The sequence below is a fragment of the Leuciscus leuciscus genome (genome assembly GCF_965113295.1).
Source record: "Leuciscus leuciscus genome assembly, chromosome: 19".
Taxonomy (NCBI): Eukaryota; Metazoa; Chordata; class Actinopteri; order Cypriniformes; family Leuciscidae; genus Leuciscus; species Leuciscus leuciscus.
The window spans coordinates 11049877-11071484 of NC_138743.1; the positions used below are offsets into that span (position 1 = coordinate 11049877).

The 21608-nt window shown below is 35.9% G+C and overlaps 2 protein-coding genes and 2 long non-coding RNA genes across 4 annotated transcripts in view; 2 read left to right on the forward strand and 2 right to left on the reverse strand.

Annotated features, from left to right (window-relative positions):
• vash2 (vasohibin 2) overlaps nucleotides 1-7047 on the reverse strand; it is a 29362-nt gene extending 22315 nt beyond the window's left edge. Inside the window, exon 1 of the mRNA XM_082148267.1 lies at nucleotides 6222-7047. Within this exon, the coding sequence (XP_082004393.1) occupies nucleotides 6222-6536 (315 nt within the window). The 5' untranslated portion in view covers nucleotides 6537-7047. The remainder of the gene's footprint in view (nucleotides 1-6221) is intronic.
• LOC309482793 lies at nucleotides 3-5712 on the forward strand. The gene is made up of 2 exons (XR_014200373.1): nucleotides 3-1310; nucleotides 3575-5712. It is a non-coding gene; the product is annotated as an uncharacterized lncRNA (long non-coding RNA).
• Nucleotides 7048-9788: 2741 nt separating the features above from the next.
• flvcr1 (FLVCR choline and heme transporter 1) lies at nucleotides 9789-21499 on the reverse strand. Its single transcript, XM_082148255.1, has 10 exons — nucleotides 19974-21499; nucleotides 19254-19398; nucleotides 18676-18816; nucleotides 17829-17896; nucleotides 16937-17040; nucleotides 16401-16511; nucleotides 14853-14958; nucleotides 13817-13928; nucleotides 13665-13729; nucleotides 9789-11018 (listed from the first exon to the last, which is right to left on the reverse strand). The coding sequence occupies exons 1-10, from the start codon at nucleotides 20631-20633 to the stop codon at nucleotides 10935-10937; spliced, it is 1596 nt and encodes a 531-aa protein (XP_082004381.1). The 5' UTR covers nucleotides 20634-21499; the 3' UTR covers nucleotides 9789-10934.
• Nucleotides 15244-16333, forward strand: LOC309482800. Its single transcript, XR_014200380.1, has 2 exons — nucleotides 15244-15981; nucleotides 16075-16333. It is a non-coding gene; the product is annotated as an uncharacterized lncRNA (long non-coding RNA).
• Nucleotides 21500-21608: the final 109 nt, after the last annotated feature.

Here is a 21608-nt window from a genome sequence, read left to right on the forward strand (position 1 = left end):
AAAACAGAGAGGATTAGCGAATTGTCTCCATCATAGACAAAGCAATCCCAGAATGCACTGTGACAAGTTCTTTTTTTTTAAAGAAATTAATACTTTAATTCAGCGAGGATGCATTAAATTGATCAAAAGCGACAGTGTTTTAGCAGCAGACATTTATAATATTGCAAAAGATTTCTGTTTCAAATTAATGCTGTTCATTTGAACTTTCTATTCATCAAAGAACCCTGAAAAAATATATCATGGTTTCCACAAGAATATTAAGCATCACAACTGTTTTCAACATTGATAATGAGAAGAAATATCTCTTGAATGGAAAACAAATCAACCTTACTGGTAGTTTCTGTTACACAGACACTACACTTGGCAGTAAGGGAAGGAGTGTAGAATAAAGAAATGGAGGGTGTCACTTATTTTTATCCAGCTAAAGTTGGCAAACTCACAAGGTGACTTCCGGATTGCCCTTTCTACTCTTGTAACCAAAAGGTTCATCAGATTCGGAAGTCTCTCGATGGCATGAAAAGTCCTAATCATCTGTAGAAACAGTGCCTCATTGATCATTTGCACCCTTACAATGACACTTCTAACTGCAAAAGGGCAGTGAAGAGGATTAGCAAAGAACAAAGATCGTCCTCTCGCACACAAGCCTCCATTCATAAGAAAAGAAGCAATTAATGAAAGCTAGAAAAAAGGCTGTCCTCTATCTGAAACAGGCTCTTTACTACTGCAACACATTGACAGCATTAATCCAAGGCTTGTCCTAAAAAGGCAGGCAGAATTAAGCGAAGTGTTGAAGTACAGCTGAGGTCAAAGGAGGAAATGAGAAAGGGAATCATCTCCTGTTTCCTCTTTATCTCTCTCTGCCCCGCGTGAGAGAATGAGAGACTGTAGAAATGTAGGGTAGTCTTGTCTGTTTGTGCCGACTTTTGAAGCTTTCGAGCACATGATAAATGTGTGGTCTAAGTATTGAAACATACATAGCCTATTTCTTCTTGTTTACATTCATTATTACTGTAATGTTATGTGCTTTGAGACATTAGGTAATTTAATGGCATCTCTCGTCTTGGGACGCTTTGCAGATGCTGCTGTGTGCTTTGCATTCGTGTCTTTTGGAGGAGGCGTGGCTTTGGAGACGCTCTGAAGGGAGGGTAGGATCTTATGCTTTCAAAGCTAGCTCGCTATTGCTAGCTAGTCTGAAATTGCCTACCCTACCTTTAAGGAGAGTCTGTTTCGCAAAGTCACATTTTGATTGGCACCGTACTTTTGACACATTAACCTACAAACTTCAAAACGCAGCTCTGAGTAAGGTAAAGGTATGATGAATTATTTTTTCGTGTTAGAAGGCGAGCTAATAAATCATAGTCAGTTGACTATTTCATTGTATTGTTATTGCTTGTCACCGGTTGCAGTTCAGATTGTTCAAAAATTATGTTGCACGCGTTGCAATGAGTGTGTGTTTTATAGTAATGCAGGCACAATTAATTACTGGTGATGGTGGTATCATGGTAACTTGTCTGTATTCATGGTAAAACCACTGAAAGTGGTTAAGTGTTTAAATTAATTTTTTTACTGTTTTCATGTCAGGCGGTACAACCAAATAGTTGTATGTACTGTATGAATAGTTGTACCACCTGACATGGAAAGTGTACCAACCTACATATACTTGAAATTAGCAGTTTTTACCAGTTTTTGAGAGAGACCTACAAAACTTTGTACTCTTCCACAAGGATCAGTTGGGCTCCTCTGGGTTATGCATCATCATTCTTACTGTTATTACCTTGTCAATTCATAATGACAGACCCATGTTTGCAGTTGTGCCACCCTGATATACAAATTGCTGGACATAAGTTTTTCTTTTATCTCAACAGCTTTAAAACTACTGATATTTACACAATTTGTTTAAAGGTTTCAAACCTAAAATGATGCCATACTAGTATTTCATTTGAATTTTTTTATTATTGAGACACCATTTTCATTAGTCTGTTCATTTGTTTGGACAGTTGCACAATCTGACATTTTGCGGGTTTAAGATAACAAAACATAAAATAATATGAATTATTTAAATGTATCAAAAATTTATTAAAACTAAATAGGCTAGGTTTATTAGATTAAAGTGATATGTGTCATGAATTTATCAATTTATTTTAAAAGGAAATAATGTGCTTGGACACAAAAATATGCACATTGACCCATTTATACACTCTCAGAAATAAAGGTACAAAAGCTGTCACTGGGGTGGTACCCTTTGTACCAAAAGAGTGCATATTAGTACCTCATAAGTACATAATGGCACCAAATGTGTACATTCAAATGGTACATATTAAAACCTTGTCATAGTGACAGCTTTTGTACCATTTTTCTGAGAGTGTATGGTGGTTTAAAAGACGTTTATTTCATGGATATCGATGACTCAAATTTTCAAATATGTTGCCCTAGGTAATTTTCATTTTTTTTAGGTAGTAAAATTATTCAATGCTCGGCTATCTCTGCTTAGTAGCTTTTTGTTTCATAGTTGTAGTAGCGACAGATTTGTTCATGGTCTGACAAATATGTGAATGGGCAACATATGTTTTTATAGCTGGGAATAGGCTACTTTGTTTTATTGTCCCCTTTTGTTACTTTAGACGTCCCCTCTTCGGTACTCCGCTGGCACCGGCTCTGGTACTATGTTAAAATCTGCGCCGAAGGATTATGATAGCAAATAACAATGCTGTTGTTCTGAGCAGAATATCTTTTGAAAGACAGTCGTGCTTCCTGCAAACACACACCTTCTTTCTCAGCATTTAAATATAGAGGTGTTCAGAAACGTGAGGTGTGACAAACATCATAAGAACTTACAGCCTCATTAAAATGGTTCAGCTTGAAGACTCGAATGGCAACTCAACATAGTACAACATTTTTTACACTATAAAAGTCAACAAAATTATCTTTAAAATCAATTGCTAAACTTCCTTTAGTTATGTTTAATTAATCATTCGTACCCTCTGCCAAATGAGAGCTGAATTTGCAAGAAAATACCAAGTTTAATTGGACACGAACACTTTTATGTCAACAACAAATGTTATGGGAAGCATCCTGGCTTGTTTTTACATATTCATTTTGCATTCCTTCCTTTGCAAGATCATTATTGGTTGCATTTTATTATTTACACTACCATTCAAAATTTTGGAGTTAGAATGGTAGGGAAATTGTTAAAAGAAATTAGTACTTAAATTTTTTATCAAACAAACACAGTCTTAGCGAGCATAAGATACTTAAAAAACAAAACTTTAAAAAGCATAATGACCTTGTCCAGAATGTACAATTCTGTATTGTCACACAAAACACCAAAAGTGGAGTAAAAAGCATAGTGTCCATTTAACATTATTTTCCAGTGTTCTCCAGACCAGCAACCCAGCAGTTGAGAACCACTGCTCGAAGGGATCTTATCACAGTGCTGCCATCAGTTTAATTTACATTCAGTCTTTAAATTCAGTATCGATTTCCAAAAAGTGTATCTAAATGACACTTAATATTGATTCTGACCATCTGAATTCTCAGAGAGAGGTTTCATTTACGTCTACACTCTACTCCACAGGCTCAACTGGGTCTCCTCTACCCTGAAAGGAGGTCAGCAGCAATAAATAGGGCACAATCCACACTCACAGGGCCGTTAGCTGACCTCTGCCCACCCGTGGGACTGTACAGAAACTTGAAACTCACGGATCAAGCCACCCAGAACATTTGTCCGTCGACTAAGAGAACAGATGTGGACTCTTCAGTTGTTACAGAAACAAAATCATTGCAGAGTACAAATTCAGTTTGATAAAACAATTTTCATTCAAAAACATTTGTGTAGTTTCTATGATGACTCAAAGATTGTTTTGTTTCCCGTAAAGGTCCAACTTCTAGACAAAACAACAGGAATTGTGCAGCTTATCCTTAGTAACACTCTAGCAAATGGATTATATCAATTACCAAATCCAAAAGATGTACAAAAGGTACTATTGCATACAGAAATGTAGGTAATCGTTCAATGTTTTTGAAAGAAGCCTTATCAAGGATACATTTCTTTTATATTATTACAGTTTGCAATTTATTGTGATTTATTCCAGCAGCCATTACTCCAGTGTCACACGATTATTCAGAAATCACTCTAATATGCTTAATAACAAGTTCTTATTATTATCAATGTCAAAACAGTAGTGCTTGTGCTAGCTGCGTGCTTACTATTTTTGTGCAAATTGTAAAACAAAATAAAAGGAATTACACAGATTATCCCTAATAGCACTCCAGCAAATGTATTATGTCAAGAAACAAAGCCGCAAGATGCAAGATGTGCTATGAAAAAATAATAGGCTCTCTGAATTTAGCTTTCAAACATTGTTTAACTGCATCAACATTGACACCGCTGTACCAGTATGTGCTTTGTTTACGTAATAACTGCAGTGTCCTCGGATCCAAGGTTATCACTGGGAGACTCTGATTCTTTATCAATACAGTCATTTATGGGTTCTAGGACTTTCCCATGGACTGTCACTCCATTTATTGGATCAAACAGGAATGTCTGGCTCGTGTTGCAGTCGTTCAAGTGACTCCTGATCTGACGGATTCACTCCACGCACCTGTTCAACACTTGCTGGTGGGGAATGTCCCTTAATAAATCACTTTAACATCTGGGGATCTGACTCAACGCTTTTGACCAATCAGGCGCTTACGTTCTGCACGCATCAGCACATATGAGGGTGTAGGAATGCACAATAGTGTTAACTAAAACAAAAGAGCCACTATAGACACACATTTCGACCCTGCGAATACTGTCCGTCTGAGCACTGAGGATTAGGCTAGTCTGTGATTAAGACTCACTTTATCCCCTCTGAGGTCCTTCATTTGCATGCTCTATGAAGCCTGATCAGCCCTGATTGGTTTATGTTTGGAGGTTAGAACAACATTGTGATAAAGGGACATGACAGCATCTTTAATCCTAATGAAATTCATATGAAGTCACATGGCATCATTCCTCATATCATGTGCATTAACAGAGGAGTGTCATTGGATCTTTGACTGGTTTTTAATTCAATTATGACTAGGGACAATGTAGCACAGTGTTGGAAAACACATGGATGAGTAAATCCGCTCACATGTCTCATAGTCTACACTTCCTCTGCTTGAAAACTGGGTCACATGCATGGCAGTTTGTAAGAGGCTATTTATATATAAACACAATTCCTGTAAATACGGCTTCATATAGACCAGTTTTGAGCTAAAACTTCAACCGTTTTACCAAAAGATTAGGCTACTGTATGCACACACTACTTTCCAAAAGTACAGTAAAATGTTATGTTTTCTGAAAGAAGCCTCCCATAATATGCTCACCAAGGCTGTATTTATTTGATACGGTAAAAACAATAATATTAAATATTATCCCTGTGATGCAGGAGCCATCCAGTCTTCAGTCACATGATCCTTCAGAAATCATTCTAATATGCTGATTTGGTCCTCAAGAAATATTTATTATTAACATCAATGTTGAGAACAGTTGTGCGCCATTATATTTTTGTGGAAGCTTTTCAGGACTTTTTGATGAATAGAAAATTCAGAAGAACAGCATTTAGGCTATTTGAAATAGCAATCTTCTGTAACACTGTAAATGCCATCACTGTCACTTATGATCTATTGAATGCTTACTTGCTGAATAAAACGATTAATTTATTCTAAAAAGAAAAGAAAAGAAAAACTCACTGACCCCAAACTTAAAATCCCTTTAAAAAAGGAACTGAGGTAATGAATTACTAAGAAAACTTTGACATATAGCATATACCAAGGTAAAAAATTAGTGTTATATTCATGTACTATGTAAACCTACTTCAAAGATGTCCAAAAACATGGTAATACCAAGGTATGACCATAAAGATTTTTTAACTGACATCTGTACACACACATAATGTTGCTTGCTGTTACTCAAAACCTAGTAACTTGCCAAAATGCCAACCAAGAAATCATGTTTGGGCATTGCATTAAATGAGTTGCCTCATATATATCACATACATTTCAGCATTTTGGGGATCATATTTATTAGGTGCATACCAAGATCATAGAGATGAGCTTCCAAACATGACAACATTTTAGGGTGTTATTAAGACAGCATTTTGGGGAATCTATATAGGCTACTATCCCCAAAATGCTTAGATCGGCAGCTTGCCAGGTTTTGAGACACAGACACTAGTCCACTACTTTCAACTTACTTTTGGGAGGTGTGTTGCATTTCGTATTCTATCCACCATCTCATGTCCATCAGGATGAACTTTGGTGACGTGCGACCACATTCTCTCCCAGGTGACATTGTCTATGGGAAATCCCGTCCTGTTCACGAAAAACGGGACCCCGCCGTCTTTCTCGTCTTCCTCACCGGACGACCGACTGGTGTTGTTTGCGGCAGTGGACGAGGAGGATTCCGCAGCGGGACCCGTAGTGTGACAGTAGGTACTGGTGCTTTTGGACCGACCGTGCCTGCTGATCTTGGCAGTTGAGCCGCCGCTTGTGGCGTTTGGTCCGGTCATTGTTCCGAAGTCTTCCGAAGGGGAGTTTCCCCTTGTTGTTCCCCAGATCAGTTATGATTATCCAGCATTCATGCACAAAGACATGTTGCGTCTTGAGCTTGCATATTAATGTGCCAAAACCACACAGTCCTGCTCAAGTATGACAATTCAGGTTTGAAAAAGACACAGATACAGAACAAATGGTCAGCGATACCATTTCTGTATCAAACTATGGGTGAATGTCATTGTAGGATAGATTAAAATCATAAATGAATGGTCATATAGTCCCAGTAAGCCGCATACTGTAGTTGGCGGTCAGCTCAGGGTGCCACAGAAACTAACGTTACTTCATCCTTTCGCTCAAAAACACAGAGTCCTGCGGAAGGGGTCGCTGGTAGAATAATCCACGGTAGAATAAATCATCTAACATCTGATTGTAAAGTATTAATGAATGATTTGTTTTTCTATGTAGGCGTGTAACCGCTTACACTCACGGTCTCAACAAATGGTCACTCACTCTAGCGTTTTTTGATACTGTTATTGTATCACCATAAACAACAGCCAATCAAGTTCTGGCGGCTTTTTTATTGGATGAAGCAACAAAGCGAGGCGGGTTCAATTCCATATAAGGGAAATAGATCAGCCTGTGATTGGCCACAATGGCGGAAATAGGTGTGAACCTTCGTTGTGTTTCCAGCAGGGTTTTTTTGTGAGCTTTTAAAATGTGCATTTAAAGTGATAGTGTATGTCAAACCCATCGACTGTAAAATGGTCAAACCATTAAAAATATAGCCTATTATAACATTTTCAAACATAAAACATTTATATTAAGGGTACTAAGCCTTTAACTGACGCTATTTTTTTGCGTCAAATGAAATCATTATTGCACTTTTCATTCTGTATGTTAACAAACTGCCCTCAACACATTCAAGTAAAAAAGCACTGTTATCGTTTTTATTAATATTTTGTAGTTGTTTTAATATTTTTTTATTTAGATTTTCATATTTTCTGTTCTCATTTTAGTTTTAGTTAAAGTTTTAGTAATTTTGTTGTGTTTATTAAAAAAAAACGGATATAGTTTTTATATTAGTCCTAATTTTTATTTCAGATTATTTAGTTATTTTAGTAGGCCATGTGAAGTTAAATGAAAATAAGAAATGTTTCCTTAGCAACTAGCTGAAATAAAATAATATTTTTAATATTTTTTATTTTATTTCAAGTAGACTAATGACAATGTGTTTTTAAGGTTTTAGTTTTAGTTAACTAATAACCCTGACTTATCATGGTGTAGCAGCTATATCAATAAAGAAGAGATCCCAATAGTGTCCAAAACATTTTTAAGGGAGTTCATTTATAATTAATTACTATTTCATAAGCACATAAAATATTTTATTCCGGTTGTCTTCATATGAGCAGTGTAAAGACAGTTTTACATATGTGCTAATTGCATCAGTTTTAATAATTTTATACATTAAAATATACTGATAGAAAAGATATTTGGTTACACTTTATTTTAAGGTGTCATTGTTACATTATTAAACATAATTATATGTTTAAGTACTGAGTAATAATAATTAACAACATGTACTTATTATAGGGTTAGGGTAGGATTAGGATTTGGTTTAGGGTTAGTGTCATGTAATTATGCATAATTTACTATTATTACTATGGTAAGTACATGTAACATAAATAAAGTATTACCAGATATTTTTTATATTTCTAAATCCTGTTGTCATTTTTGTCTTCTTTAGGTAAAATTAGAAATTGAGCAGAACATATCCCTACCTAATAAATCTATTTTATTTTTTTAGCTTCTGCTCTCCTTTCAATGTGATGAAGTTAAGAATAACCATACTATATAGCTGTTGCAGTAAACGTCTACATACTGGTTCTAAACTTTGCCAAATGATTTTGTGTCTCCATGCTGTTAATCAAGGAAAGCACATAAAGGGATAGTTCATTCACTTCCATAGTATATTTTTTCCCCCATACTATGGAAGTCAATGTGGCCCATCAACTGTTTGGTTAACAACAATCTACAAAATACATTCTTTTGAGTTCAGCAGAAAAAAGAAATCCATACAGGTTTGAAACAACTTGAGGGTGAGTAAATGAAGACAGAATTTTCATTTTGAAGTGAACTATTCCTTTAAGGTTTAAACGCATTGATGAACGAAAAAGATCCTGTATGGTCACTAGAGGGCGCTAGAGTTCTAAACTCAAAATTTCTCAAATTAAAGATATGCATTTCATTCAATCCGCACGTGCTAACAGACTCAACTCAAACTTTGATTTGTAGACAATTTCAAGTTTATCTATTTTGATTTACTTTTTAAACATATTATTAATTGAAAACCACAATCTGCATGTTCGACTTTGTAATATCTGAATTCTGAAATAGTTGCTTTCTAAAACGTGCTTCAAGAAATCTTATTATAGTAGCAAGGGAGCGCTAAGAGATCCGTGGAGAAAAAACAGGTTAGAGAAAAACAGTGTAAAAAAAATAAGTAATCAACAGATTAAAATAAACAAATGATTAATCTAACAGTACATTACTATAATGCGTATGAAAACACGTGAAAATGTGACTTAATAGAAACTAAATATTTTCAGAATAATATTGTAGACATTTATATAAATAAATCCACAATATAAAGTGGATTTCATAAGAACATAAAATATTTTATTCCGGTTGTCTTCATATGAGCAGTGTAAAGACAGTTTTACATATGTGCTAATTGCATCAGTTTTAATCATTTGATACATTAAAATATACTGAAAGAAAAATTATTTGGTTACACTTTATTTTAAGGTGTCATTGTTAGTGTAATTATATGTTTAAGGACTGAGTAATAATAATTAACAACATGTACTTACTATAGGGTTAGGGTAGGATTAGGATTAATTATGCATCATTTGCTATTATTACTATGGTAAGTACATGTAACATAAATAAAGTATTACCAGATATTTTGTATATTTCTAAATCCTGTTGTCATTTTTGTCTTCCTTAGGTAAAATTAGAAATTGTGCAGAAGATATCGGATATCTTCTGCACAATTTCTAATTTTACCTAAGGAAGACAAAAATGACAAAAGGATTTATATATATATAAATTATGTAATTTATATGTAATATAAATTATATATATTATATATATTAGGTATTTGTAGGAGAAATTGTATAGATGCCTTTTAAAAATTTGCTAGAGAATGATCATATTTGAACCCCTGTATTATATAACATATTTTGCAATAACAAACAAACGGCATATTTCAATTTTTGCTATTTAATTTTTATTTTAAAATAGCAGTGATGGAAACATGAGTCCCTTCCAGTCCTTTAAAGCTCAGAGTGCAAATGAGTTTTTTTTACTTTACAGTGAATTTCCCAGCATCATTTTAATATCATATCATTTCACAATCATGTGAAACCCCAGTTTGCACAGCTGCCTTCATTATCCAACAAGTAAACTAAGTAGAAACAGTAGAAATTCAAGCCAGAAATGTATAAATACGAAAACAATCCGGAAAAAGCCATCTTTCCAATAAATATGCATCAAAAATAAAAAAGCAAATTAGTTAAAAGCAAGTAAACCTAGACTTATAAACCATTAAAATAATAGTGCTCTTTCTTCCACACCTTTGAGGCATGACATATTCATTAAACCTCACACTTATTTAAACAAACCACATTCTTAACGTGGTACAAATGCTGAAAGGTTAATTTGTGCTTTCTGGAAAAGACTAAACAAGCCTTCTCCTAGTATTTGTATGTGTTATAGGTCAAAAAAGTTGCATTTACACATATTTGATTTTATCTTGCAATGACAGCATACACACTTGAACTGATGTCACAGTCTCGTAATGGTAGGCGATTTTGCTAAAGCACTCACATACGGTATACACAACAATTTTGCATACAATGTCTTTTTAGTTCAAATAACACTTCATCATCTTGAATAAATAAGATGGGAATTTATGTTTTTTGTGGAATTATTACATGTAGATGTTCTGCAGTGCAACAGCAGACTTTAGAAACGTCCCAGCAGCCCACGGTCAGACAGGTCCTTTGAGACGAAGCAAACAAACATATGCTGTTCCAGTCACACCAACATGATTGTGCATTTGGGCCTTAAAAGCCACGTTAAAATCCTAATATTTGGTCCACAATTCTTGAAACAATAAATAAATAAAATTATGCATGCATGTATGTATAATTAAGAGACAGATTGTATATCAGCCTAGATTCGGAGAAATTAATTAATAGCATATTTGTGAACATCTATCACTGTCTGTTTTCACTGAAAATGATGCTATGACATCATTACATCACAGTAAAATAAGGAGATTTCAAGTCATCTCAGGAGAGTCTGTAATCTCTTGGGATTTTCGATGTGCTGTTGGAAACGTTTAAGACTTAAATTGAAGTCTCGCGAGGTGAGCTAGAGGTCTCCAGCTTGACGTCACTGGACGCTTTATCAGAAGGCAGCTCGGTGGGAACCTTCAGGGGAGAGAAACACGTGTTCAAATTAAGATCTCATTAAGACATGGAAATCTTTTTCATGTCCCTTAAGACGGCAATTAATTGATCAAATGGTTATCTTGAACACCAGGATATCGAAGGCTAAATACACTACTAATCAAAGGTTTGAGATCTGTAAGATTTTTTAAATGTTTTTGAAAGAAGTCTCTTATGCTCACCAAGGCTGCATTCATCTGATCGAAAATACAGTAAAACTAAATAAAATAATTATTTACCATAGTAATATATTTTAAAATATAATTCATTCCTGAATTTTCAGCATCATTACTCCAGTCTTCAGTGTCACATGATCCTTCAGAAATCATTCTAATATGCTGATTTGGTGCTCAAGAAACATTTCTGATTATCAAATGTTGTGCTGCTTATAATTTTTGTGGTAAACCTGATTCATTTTTTACAGGATTATTTGATAAATAAAAAGTTGAAAAGAACAGCATTTACTTGAAACAGAAATCTTTTGTAACATTATAAATTAATGCACCATTACGGAAGAGGATTAGGGCCAAGCAATAATAAAAAAATAAAACCATCTCGAGATTAAAGTCATTATAATGCGAAATTAAACTCGTTAAATTTCGAGAAAAAAAAGTCAAAATACAATCTTGAGAATAAACTCATTAAATATCGAGAATAACGATGTTGTGTTTAGAGAAAAAAGTCGCTAAATTTCTAGAAAAAAGTCGAAATACAATCTTGAGAAAATAAACTCATTACATTTCGAGAATAAAGTCGTTGTGTTTCGAGAAAAAACTCGTTAAATTTCGAGAATTTTTTTTTTTCGAAATACAATCTTGAGAATAAACTCAGTAAATTCCGAGAATAAAGTCGTTGTGTTTCGAGAAAAAAAGTCAAAATGAAATGTAGAGAATAACGCATTCGATCGGTGTTCATTACATAGCCCATGGCAGAGTTGGATCACTTAGGCAAGCTATATTTTAGACATTCTTTCAGTAACAAAGAAATACTATCAACTTTAGCTAATTATGACAGAATAATAATTAGCATACGAACTTTAAAGAGAATTTGCAAGCGGCTAGGTCTTTTTAGAAGAAAAAAATCTGTCCAATTTGCGCGATGTACTCGCTTTTGTCCAACATGAAATGACAACCAGTGGACAAATGCAAGGTTATCGCTGGCTTCACCTACGCGCGATTTCCCAGGATACCATAAGACGCATTATTAAACTTGTTGATCCTCAAGGTGTGGAATTTCTTATTCTCACGATTATTTCAACTTTTTTCTCAAAACACAACGACTTTATTCTCGAAATGTAATGAGTTTATTCTCAAGATTGTATTTCGACTTTTTTTCTCTCAAAATTTAACGAGTTTAATCTCGCATTAAAATGACTTTAATCTCGAGATGGGTTTTATTTTTTTATTATTGCTTGGCCCTAATCCTCTTCCGTACACCATTGCTGAATAAAAGTATTCATATTTATTAAAAAAATTTTTGCTTTATTTTACATGTACATACTATGTACTTATTATAGTAATTACAATAACTGTGTAATAACTAGGTACTAACCCCTTAAACCTGGAATCTACCCTTAAACCTAACCTTAACCTATGTAGTGACCTTATATTACCCAGTACTTTATTAGTTAAGTACACGCAAGTGCACGTACTGTAAAATAAAGCGCAACCAAAAACTCTTATTGAGCCCAAACTTTTGAATGGTAGTGTACACTGAAAAACAGAGAACAAACATAAAAGGTAAAATAACACTTCTTGACATTACATTTTACTTTCAAACATGTCAGGCAAAATCCTTGAACTCTCTGTACCTGTCAGGGTTCTGTCACTTCGGTCTGTTTGTTCTTGGCTTTGGTGACAGAACTCTGACACTGCTATTGTCTTATCTTGTCTTTTGTCCACAAATTGTTTTGTGTGCGGAGCGTGGTGTTCGGATCCCAGTGCTTCGGTCTAGTTTAGTTTCGGTTGGGGGTTCGGACATTCATGTTCCGTGTGTTTGTGTATCTTGTGTATACGCACTTCTGTACTCGGGCCGTACGTACTTCTGTCTGTGTGTGGTGTTGTTTTCTGTGTAGCACGTGGTTCGTGTTTACATCATCCATGTGCTTTCTTGTTGTGTTTTCGCACGGCTTGCTTGTCTGGTTCTTTGTGCCATGTGCTTTCATGTCTATTGTGTAACCCCACCCTTCCTGTTATCTGTTTATTGGTTCATTTGCCCCACCTGTTCTCCTTCATTATCTGCCTTGTTTGCTCCCTATTTATTCTGATTGTGTTTGCATTCTTGTGTCAGATCGTCCTGTTCCAGATCGTCTTGTGCCGGAATGTTCCCTCTTGTGTGTATTCTGTGCCTTGTTGTTGGTCAAGTCAAGTCAAGTTCTGCTACCGGTTTCTGCAAAAATTCTGCATTCTCGAGTCCTCGACTCATCCCTTACCTCAACCTTGACAGTACCAATGAATATTCACTTTGATTATAGCATAGTTTGGTCTGTATTCTCAGGCAAACCTCAAATTTTACTTTCATCTTGTACTAACTTGATACTAATTGTATCAAGATTTGAATGGTTGAGCATCTCTGTGTTTGGCCTATTTATTTAGCAAATGTGATGAATAGCATAAAAATGAGACTTACTGCTTGTGCTTTGTTTGTATTGCCCACATTGACGTCGTTTCTTTTGAGGTCTGATTTAATCAGAGCTGTAGGAACAACACAAAAGTTTCTTAATACTGTTCACATATAACACTGATCAATAATAGGAAAGGCCTGTAAATAAGAATAGTAACCTGTTAGAAAAATGCCAAGGAGGATCCAAACACACAAGAAAATGTTTCCGCTGAGTGGGCCGTAGTCTGTGGTCAGCTTCCCTTGTATGAGAGTAAATATGATGCCGAACACCTAAAAATTAAAGACAGAGTATGAGACAGAAATACTTAACTACCAATGACTTATTTAAGAATAATCTAAACCTGTTCTTCAACATGTTGGAGATAAACAGAGTACATGCGAAAGGACTAAGCTTGTCAATTCAAATGAGGATGTGTATTTCTTTCACCAGGCTGTTCAAGCTGAAAGTGGTTACCAGGGCGTGTATGGAAATGAGGGGAGTAATGGTTCTCGGTAAAAAAAACATAGAACGTACTGTTCTCCACCAAGGGTTCGGCACCCACTTGAACCGCGTTTATATAAAATCTGACGACGCAAACATATCTATAATTATGGTTTGTTGAAAATAAATAAAACAGACAGACAGAGTTAGGCTAATGCATGTTACTGACTGTCAATGGATACACAGTCTGGCGTCTACTAAACTTTGTTCAATGTGAGTGCCGTATCCTCGAATATGACATGCGCAAGAAGAGGCGAAAGAAAACTTTGAGAAGATTTGTGCTCATCCGAAGCGCACACACGCCTTCAAAGCCTTGAAAGTCTTGCATTTGAATGGACACATTCACACAAAAATGTATGTCAACATGCCCGTCTTGTCGAGTATTCTAGCAAACATAGTAGGTTATATCTTAAGACTTAAGTTAATGTTAACAGTTGAGAAAGACAATGCCTTTTTTCAGTATCAGTGTACAACAAAAGACAAGGAAATCATCCTTGTATCTTTGCTCTATTGTATTTATTTGTGCTGTTGCTTGTAGTTTGATTATTTGTTTTTATTTGACAGTATTCCTTTTATCCCTGAACATAGCACAAACCGAACCATACCGAAACCATGACCCTAAAACTGTGATAAAAACCGAACAGTGAGTCATTTGAATTAATGGTCAACTGAAAGCTTATTAGAAAAAGTTTGAATGAGCAAACCACACATACCTGTGCAAACGCATTCAGAAGACCAGATGACGTGCCCTCGGACTCAGGGTATGTGATTTCGACACCGAATTCAAAGCCAATGGGAAGGTAACCAGTCATAAAAAACCTTTTGAAATGAATAGTAATAACATGAGTCAAATGTACCTGGCTGGTAGAGAACAATTTTAATGGGAGAAGCTAATGTACAGCATGTACAAACATGTATCAAACAACAATAGGAAACACGAAATATTAAAAAACTATTAAAATAATTAAAAACTCATGTTTGATTTGACAAAAATGTGTGATTAATTAGTTCATTTTGTAATCGACTGACAGCACTAAAAAAAAGATATACAACCTATGCTTGGGAGAGAGAATAAAGGAATAGTGATCTGTCTGGACTTGTCCTGTTACTTTATCCGCTACAGTAAAAGACCTGGGTGTTATACTCGATTGCAACCTGTCTTTTGAAAATCATATTTCATATGTTACAAAAACAGCCTTTTTCCACCTTAGAAACATTGCTAAGCTACGTAATATGCTATCAGTTTCTGATGCAGAAAAGTTAGTTCATGCATTCATGACCTCGAGACTGGATTACTGTAATGCCTTATTAGCTGGTTGTCCTGCATCCTCAATAAACAAGCTACAGTTAGTCCAAAATGCCGCCGCTAGAGTTCTTACGAGATCAAGAAAATATGATCATATAACACCGATTTTATCATCACTGCATTGGTTACCTATAAAGTTCCGTATTAATTACAAGGTATTGCTACTGACTTATAAAGCCCTAAACGGCTTAGCTCCAGTCTATTTAACGGATCTTCTAATCACCCTATAATCCATCGCGCTCTTTAAGATCACTAAATTCAAGGCTTTTGGTCATACCTAGGATATCCAGAACCACCAAAGGAGGGAGAGCATTTTCACATTTGGCTCCAAAACTCTGGAATAGTCTTCCTGATACTGTTCGTTGCTCAGACTCGCTCTCCCAGTTTAAAACTAGATTAAAGTCGCATCTCTTCAGCCAGGCATTCATATAATCCCACAGTTCAAACTACAATCCGGCCTCTAGCTCATAAATGCCAGAGGAGAACTGGCCCCCGACTGAGCCTGGGTTCTCCCAAGGTTTTTTTTTCTCCATTAGGTCACCTGATGGAGTTTTAGGACACCATTAGGTCACCTGATGGAGTTTTAGGACACCATTAGGTCACCTGATGGAGTTTTAGGACACCATTAGGTCACCTGATGGAGTTTTAGGACACCATTAGGTCACCTGATGGAGTTTTAGGACACCATTAGGTCACTTGATGGAGTTTTTCGGTTCCTTGCCACTGTTGCCTTTGGCTTGCTCAGTTGGGGATATTTTGGGGATATTTAATTTAATTTTATCAATCAATAAATTCCTCTTGAAACAAACTTTGTTGTATTATTTAAATTTAATACTGTGAAGCTGCTTTGATACAATCTGTATTGTGAAAAGCGCTATACAAAATAAACTTGACTTGACTTGACTTGTGAATCAAGATACTAATTTCAGAAGTTGAACTTTAATGGCAGGCTTACCCTAGAGCCCCAGCAGTAAAGAAGATAACAAGCAGATATCCAGCGTTCAGCGTGAATGTGAACACCACCATTCCAATAAAGGACAGCACGTAGACGATCAATGTTGTCAATCTAAAGGGTGAAAGGAAAAATTAAAAACCTTTGACAAGCTGCTTGTCTCAAATCTTTTTTGTGTGGGGACAAAAGTTTTCCCGAGGCAGATTTCCCAATGGGTTCAAGTTGGTCCGGTATAGTCACTGTGTTGACCAACAGAAAGCTGCTTGGCTTGTAAGTGACTTCTGTGTGAGCTGTAATTCATATATCACTACAATGTTGACAACAGAAAATTGACCTTTTTGCCCACAATATTTTGTGAAAATTTTGTTAATGAGGTGGCACCTTAAATTAAAAATTAGAAAGAAAATAAATATACTCAACATAGTCAAAACAATTTATGGATTAGCAGCTGCTAATAATGAAAATCTGGTACTAATATGAGTGCAAGAGCTTAATGCTTCAAAGCCAAAGAATTCCACTGGTTTAGCAGATATACATACTTATAGGATTTAGTACGATCCAACCAGACTCCACACAGTATTGAGCCGAACATTCCAGCCACCACCAAAGTCAAGCCGATTCTGCCTGTGTTAAGCTCTTCACCCTAAAAAAAAAGATTTTAGAAGGTTTAAAGGTGATTTGAACATTTCTATCACATTTAAACATGCAAGTGATACTGTCCTTGAGATTTGATCTCAAGATTTTGGTATAAAGAGCTCACAAAACCAAGTTCAATAGGCTTCCAGTTTATAACCAGCAGCTGATTGCATGTATTTTGGGCCTCATCTACTGCAACACTTTTGACTAAAGCCGGGTGCAAAACTGTACGATTTTGGCCACCATTTTGCGAATCCATACTGTACATCTTCTTTTTTCCTTCATGCATCCCTTTTTAACAAATCTTGACTGTCGCACAGTGTGACATGGCTTACAGCGGGGATCATGTTTGTACAGTATGACAAGCAAAAATGGTAAATGCTATTATAAATCGTACAGTGTGCACCAACTCAACTCATCAATTGGCTCAGCTTTCATTAATTTGTCAGTGACAGCTGTTTTTAAAAGATCTCATGACCAGATAGGGAAGAAATATCACATGGTGTGTGCGGTCTCTAAACTGAAGCCTTGTGGGAAAGCCTGCAGAACATTCGGACAGATCAAACTTGGGGATGTACACAGAAGAGCTTGTCTTTTCATTTGGGCTCTGTCATGAGTAGCAGGCATGCATGAAAAGCAGCTAATGAACTGGACAATAAATCGGTGACCAGCAGCCCATTCCCGGAAAAGAGTACCGTGGTGCGCCTGAGACGGACCCAGAAAGACCCCTACACACAAGCACATGGCATAGTCATGCTAAAGCGGTAAATACAGAGTTTATCAAAGGTCACTTACCGGATAGTAAGTAATTATCATTTGATTGAGAAGTGTAGATACAGAGTAGAATGATCCGGTCATGATGCCTAAACACATTATCAGATATTTTGAAAATGATGCTTGAAAAAAAGTTGACAATATTTGCTGAAGTGCAGAACTTTCTATATAATAAAACTGAAAATTGTAGGTAGCATTAGAGAAGGTTGATGATACTGTATAATTACAGTATTCATTTAATAAGCCATACACAAAATAAAATAACAGAAATCATCTCATAATGAATGGTGTATAGCGCTCAATTGAAAGCACTTGGAAAATATTAAGCTTAGATTAAAGGAACAGTGAACCCAAAAATGAACATTTAAAAAATAAACAATAAATAAAAAGCATTTAATGAAATACATCATATTTTAAAGATTTTTTTTTTTTTTTTTTTGTATTCCATGGAAGAAAGAAAGTCATACAGGTTTAAAACAACATACGTGTGGAGTTAAGGCTTATTCACACCAAGGACAATAACTATAAGGATAGGTAATAGTTCTAAAAAAAAAATTAAATATAAAGGAATAGCAGAATCCACACTAAAGCAATAACGATAATGACATAGAGGAAAAATATTGCTGGAATCACTGTTTTTCCAGCTGATGAATGATAAAAACATTGACAGCCAATCAGAATCCATCCTGCCACCTCAAGCATTTAATGTGTCAGACCACATAACTGGAGCGTGTGCTTAGAATAAATAGAATGATGTGGTGTGGTTATCATAAAGTTAATATAGTTATCTTTATAGTTACCGTTCTTGGTGTGAATGGCCTTAAATTATGACAGAATTTTCAATTTTTGTATTGAATAATTCTCTCACCATAGCTGATGAGGAGCAGAATGAAGGGCTTGCTCCTAAAAAGGTTGATGATTGATCGTTTGTATGAATAGTCTTCATCTGGACCAGTGGAGAGAACAGCTTGGGCTTTGCTGGGTGGGAGTGGAGGTCTATCCTTAATGACTGAGAAAGCAAGTGAGAATGAGAAACACATGAACATGTAATTCTGATAATCAGATTACTAAACATGTTGTGAGGGATTAACATACAGAGTATTCATTTCGATACTCTTTAAAATATGAATCATTGTTGCATACAACTCTCTTGCCCATGTTTATAAAACAGCCCTTTTCCATATTCTGATGACGGATGACACATCAATATATGCAAAGATAATTTGCAAGTTGCTCCAAGTCAACTAGTTGATTGTGTATTGTTAACCATAATGACAAAAGCATAGCATGCAGAAGAATGAATTGTAAGAGAGAAGAATATTTTCCATGATTTCTTTAGACTACATGCATCAGTTGTATTATTATTATTTTTTATCTCCATGTTTATTTCTTTATCTCCTTTATCTTAAAAAGTTCTAAGAATGTGAAATGTATACGGATTCTTACCAAATATTGTTAGAAGGAAGAGCAGAGTTGAAATTCCAGCTGTTCCATAGAACATTATGCTGATGTTGTGGCCCATGAGATCTTTGTCGTCTGCCGTGTTGGGAACCAGTACAGGTGGGAGCAGGAAACCTATGGCTACACCAAGCTGAATGGAAATAAGCAGACCATTAAGTCGCCAAAAATAAGCACATTAAACAATAATAAAACACTACACCTTTTAAGAATAATAAATAAACAAATGTTAAATATGTATGGCCTAACTTTAAATTAGTGTTTATATCACTGTGTATTTAAATACCAAGTACCCTAACACAAATGTATAATGGTTACCATAGTTCTCACTAAAATAATAATAACAACAGTTAAATACAATGGAAGTCAATGGGAAACGAAACTGTTTGGGTTACCAATATTCTTCCAAATATCTGGACCAACTTTAACTTGAGGAATGCGTGAAAGACCTATTTTTGTGATCATTTTAGACATTCCAAAACACATCTAAAACTGAATTTTCCAGCAGGTATTTTAGTGGAAACTTTTGTAACCATGGCATTTTTGGTAAATGCTACAACATAAGGTGAAATTATTTAAAGAAGGTGTCCTGACTGCACCTATTCGTGCTTTTAAATACCAAGGCAAGTGACATTCGTACAATGTCATATCAATGTCGAGTAATATTTAACTAGATGTATCTCTAATGACATAATTAACAAGTCACACCTGGTTGCCCAACACCGCTGTGGCACAGGCCGTGGAAACTTCTTTCGGGCCGAACCAAACCGACGCGATTCTGGAGGGGAGACCGAGAATGAACACCTGTGCCACAGAGCATATGATCTGTGCGGTCATGGTGACCCAGAACAGATTGGGCCCCACACTGGCGCACTTCACCCACGCACCCAGAGCATTCAACCCGGCCCCTAACAACGCAGTCATCCTCAGCCCCTTCTTATCTAACAGCCACGTCGCGGGGAAGATTAAAGGCACATATGCGACCATATAGACCACGGAGAGCCAGTCAATCATAATACTTGATACTTTATAATACTCCATGAAGATGTTCGTAATGATGCTGTACTGGATCCACTGAAAGGCGTTGACTAGCGAATAGAGGCTGAACACGGCGAGAACGGAGAACCGCCTCCAGTAGAGTCTCGTCTCGAGCGCATCGTTATTGTGCTCGGCGGGAAGCATCGCCTCTTTTTCATCCGGTGGTGGAAGCTCCTGTTCCAGCACCTTTGGATCCAATATTATATGGACCGATCCATTGGAAAGCTCCTTGTAGCCGCTGTCGTCGTCTGTATTTGCTTCCGTGACAATGCCATCAGGTGTGCTGTCAGGCAGAACATGCTGCTCTGGAAGAAACTCGCCTGCCACCATTTCGGCTAAATTAACCCAGTCACTTAGATTCTAATTCATATCAAATCTAACTGTTAGATGTGTAATTCTCTGACAAAGCGTTTCCTGAGGCGGTAAGTGCGTGACACAAAGAGACAAGGATGACGTTTTCGGAAGGTCCACTTGATAATAATGCAAATAAAACGCTGTAATTTAAGATGAATTGGCTGAATTGGGACCACGTTTCCTTTCACTGCCGGCTTCAGCAGCATGTGAGAGATGATGATGGCGTGATCTGCGCATCCACTTCGGATTTGTTCCCCTTTTACTCACTACAGTAAGCTGATTTATACGTTTGGCAAGGACCAATGAGACTGCAGAAGGGGCGGGGCAAGTAGGCGAGCCTTTCTACTGTAGACTACTAACGTTATGAACAATGAGAGCTGCGTCAGTCACTCTTTTCTCTTTCCCCATCAACACACAAGACTGCTCTTAATTTGCAATTTTCTTAAAATGTCTTATATTTTATAAATGTATAGAAATAAACATTTTAAAGAAACGAAACCCCCCCGCTGAAAACAATGTTTTTAAAGTACTGACATTTATGTAGCTTTTTTGGCAGTTTATATGTAATATACCTTTTTTTCTTTATTCATAAAATGTTTCATTTATTTAATAAGCACACTGTACAAAAATGAATATATGTAAAGCCATTTCATATAGTAAAATACGGTGAAATCTCTGTTCAAACTTGCCTGGGGAATCGAGTGAAATTAAATAAAGCGCGATGATGTAAGAAATAATTATTAATAACACATTTAGGCCTAACGTTACTAATTTTGGCGGTACAGTTTTAATTTTGCTTTATAATTATTCTTTCTTAAGTTCAACTTATATTTTATTCTACATCAAGTGCTGAGTTGTGGCCTGCGTGGAAAACATTTACACATCATTACATCCTTTACACATATTTCTTATATATATATAATATTATATTATAATATAGGCAGGAGATAG

What these genes read in the sequence shown, in the direction of transcription:
- flvcr1 (XM_082148255.1), bottom strand. Translation starts at nt 20,633, where the DNA reads ATGGTGGCAGGCGAGTTTCTTCCAGAGCAGCATGTTCTGCCTGACAGC. An exon ending in TGATAATTACTTACTATCCG is followed by an intron (nt 17,041 to 17,828) that starts GTAAGTGACCTT and finishes CTTTTTTTTTAG; the next exon opens with GGTGAAGAGCTTAACACAGG. An exon ending in GATCGTACTAAATCCTATAA is followed by an intron (nt 16,512 to 16,936) that starts GTATGTATATCT and finishes TTCACCCTTTAG; the next exon opens with ATTGACAACATTGATCGTCT.